At 33.2% G+C, this 1,508-nt stretch overlaps 1 protein-coding gene across 2 annotated transcripts in view; it reads left to right on the plus strand.

The window, feature by feature from the left end:
- The window catches only part of RYR2 (ryanodine receptor 2 (cardiac)), a 204,261-nt gene that overhangs the window by 753 nt on the left and 202,000 nt on the right, over window positions 1-1,508 (plus strand). For both annotated transcript variants that reach the window (XM_008569233.1, XM_008569234.1), the window contains exon 2: window positions 347-461. In XM_008569233.1, the coding sequence (XP_008567455.1) occupies window positions 347-461 (115 nt within the window). The remainder of the gene's footprint in view (window positions 1-346; window positions 462-1,508) is intronic.

The following is a 1,508-nucleotide window of genomic DNA, read 5'->3' on the forward strand; positions in this document are numbered from 1 at the left end:
TTTTTTATGATCAAAAAGGCAAGTAATTTTATCCTACTTTCTTTCACTAAATTAGGATTTCTCAATCTCAGCACTATTGATATTTTGGGTCAGATAATTCTTTGTTGTGGGAGCTGCCCTGGACATTGAAGGATGTTTAACAGCATCCCTGGCCTCCACCCACTAGATACCAGTAGCATTTCATTTCTCCACTTGTGACAACCAAAAATATCTCCAGTTATTTCCACATGTCCCCCAAAGAGTGAAATCACCCTGGCTGAAGACAACTCAATTGATTATGTGCTCATATTTGAAGTGGGCAGGACATTTTAATGCTGCTTATTCCTAGCTGTCTAATATATTTCAGATTTCTGCTTAGAAGAACAAAGCCAGATTATAGCACAAGCCATTCTGCAAGACTCACTGAAGATGTCCTTGCCGATGATCGGGACGACTATGATTACTTGATGCAGACGTCAACGGTATGAGGTTGCAGCTTTTGTCATTTATTTCTATTTGTCAATAAGTGTGCTTTATAGCTTAAACAGTGTACTTTTGATTTGTCATATTTAGCAACATTATTTTTTCAAAAATTTTTCACTTGTATTTTTATACATATTTTAAGGGACTGAAAATTTGAAATAAGTATAAGAAATTATTGTGTATGTGTATGTAATATGGTGTGTATTATGCAATAAAAGAGCTATTGTAGGAAAAATAGACTTAATGGCACCTATAATCCCGATTTTGGAAAAATTTTAATTTGCCACTTCACTTTTCCAAGTACATACAATTTCCTTTATCTTAGTGAATTGTCTAAAGGAAGAATATTTATCGTATTTTGTGAGAGGTCAAGTTTTGCTCTCTGCCATTTTACATTTTCAAAACTACTTCTCCTGAAATGCCAAATGGAATAAATATATAGTTGTGTCCATTATAGAATGCTCCCATGTTTGAATCTGTTGTTCACATTAGATCTGAACTATTTCCAAGTGATTTTGATGTATCAAAATATTATATGTAAGAGATAGGAAAGACAAAGCAAAGAGGCAGGTGACAGGTATAAAAACTTTAGCACAGATTAGTGCACTTGCACAAGCCTGAAGAATTTGAGCTCACCTACCTAACTGATTGATGATTTTATAACATACGTATACTGTATATATGTACATATACATATGTATGTACATGTGCATACACATGCAGTTTACACACCCACATACACACATAGTTGGAAGTATAAAAAGCCTCAGATTATTTAGCATGTTTGCTCAGATAGAATCTTTTCTGTCTTCTCCATTATTTCTGATTTAATTCGGGATCTCTGGTATAAGACATTTCTCATTTCGCAGTGTCAGTTCTTTCTGCCTATAACATTTTAATTCAGCCAAATGATTTTAATCAAAGAAATATGATTATAATTTTAGGTAATTCAAAGACTCAGACAACAATTAACATTGCACTCAAAGTTTTGTTGTTTTGTTTTGTTTTACTTTTCTAACATTTGGTTTTGTTGTCTTGACAGTACT

Source organism: Galeopterus variegatus, unplaced genomic scaffold (genome assembly GCF_000696425.1).
Source record: "Galeopterus variegatus unplaced genomic scaffold, G_variegatus-3.0.2 Scaffold482, whole genome shotgun sequence".
NCBI classification, from domain to species: Eukaryota; Metazoa; Chordata; class Mammalia; order Dermoptera; family Cynocephalidae; genus Galeopterus; species Galeopterus variegatus.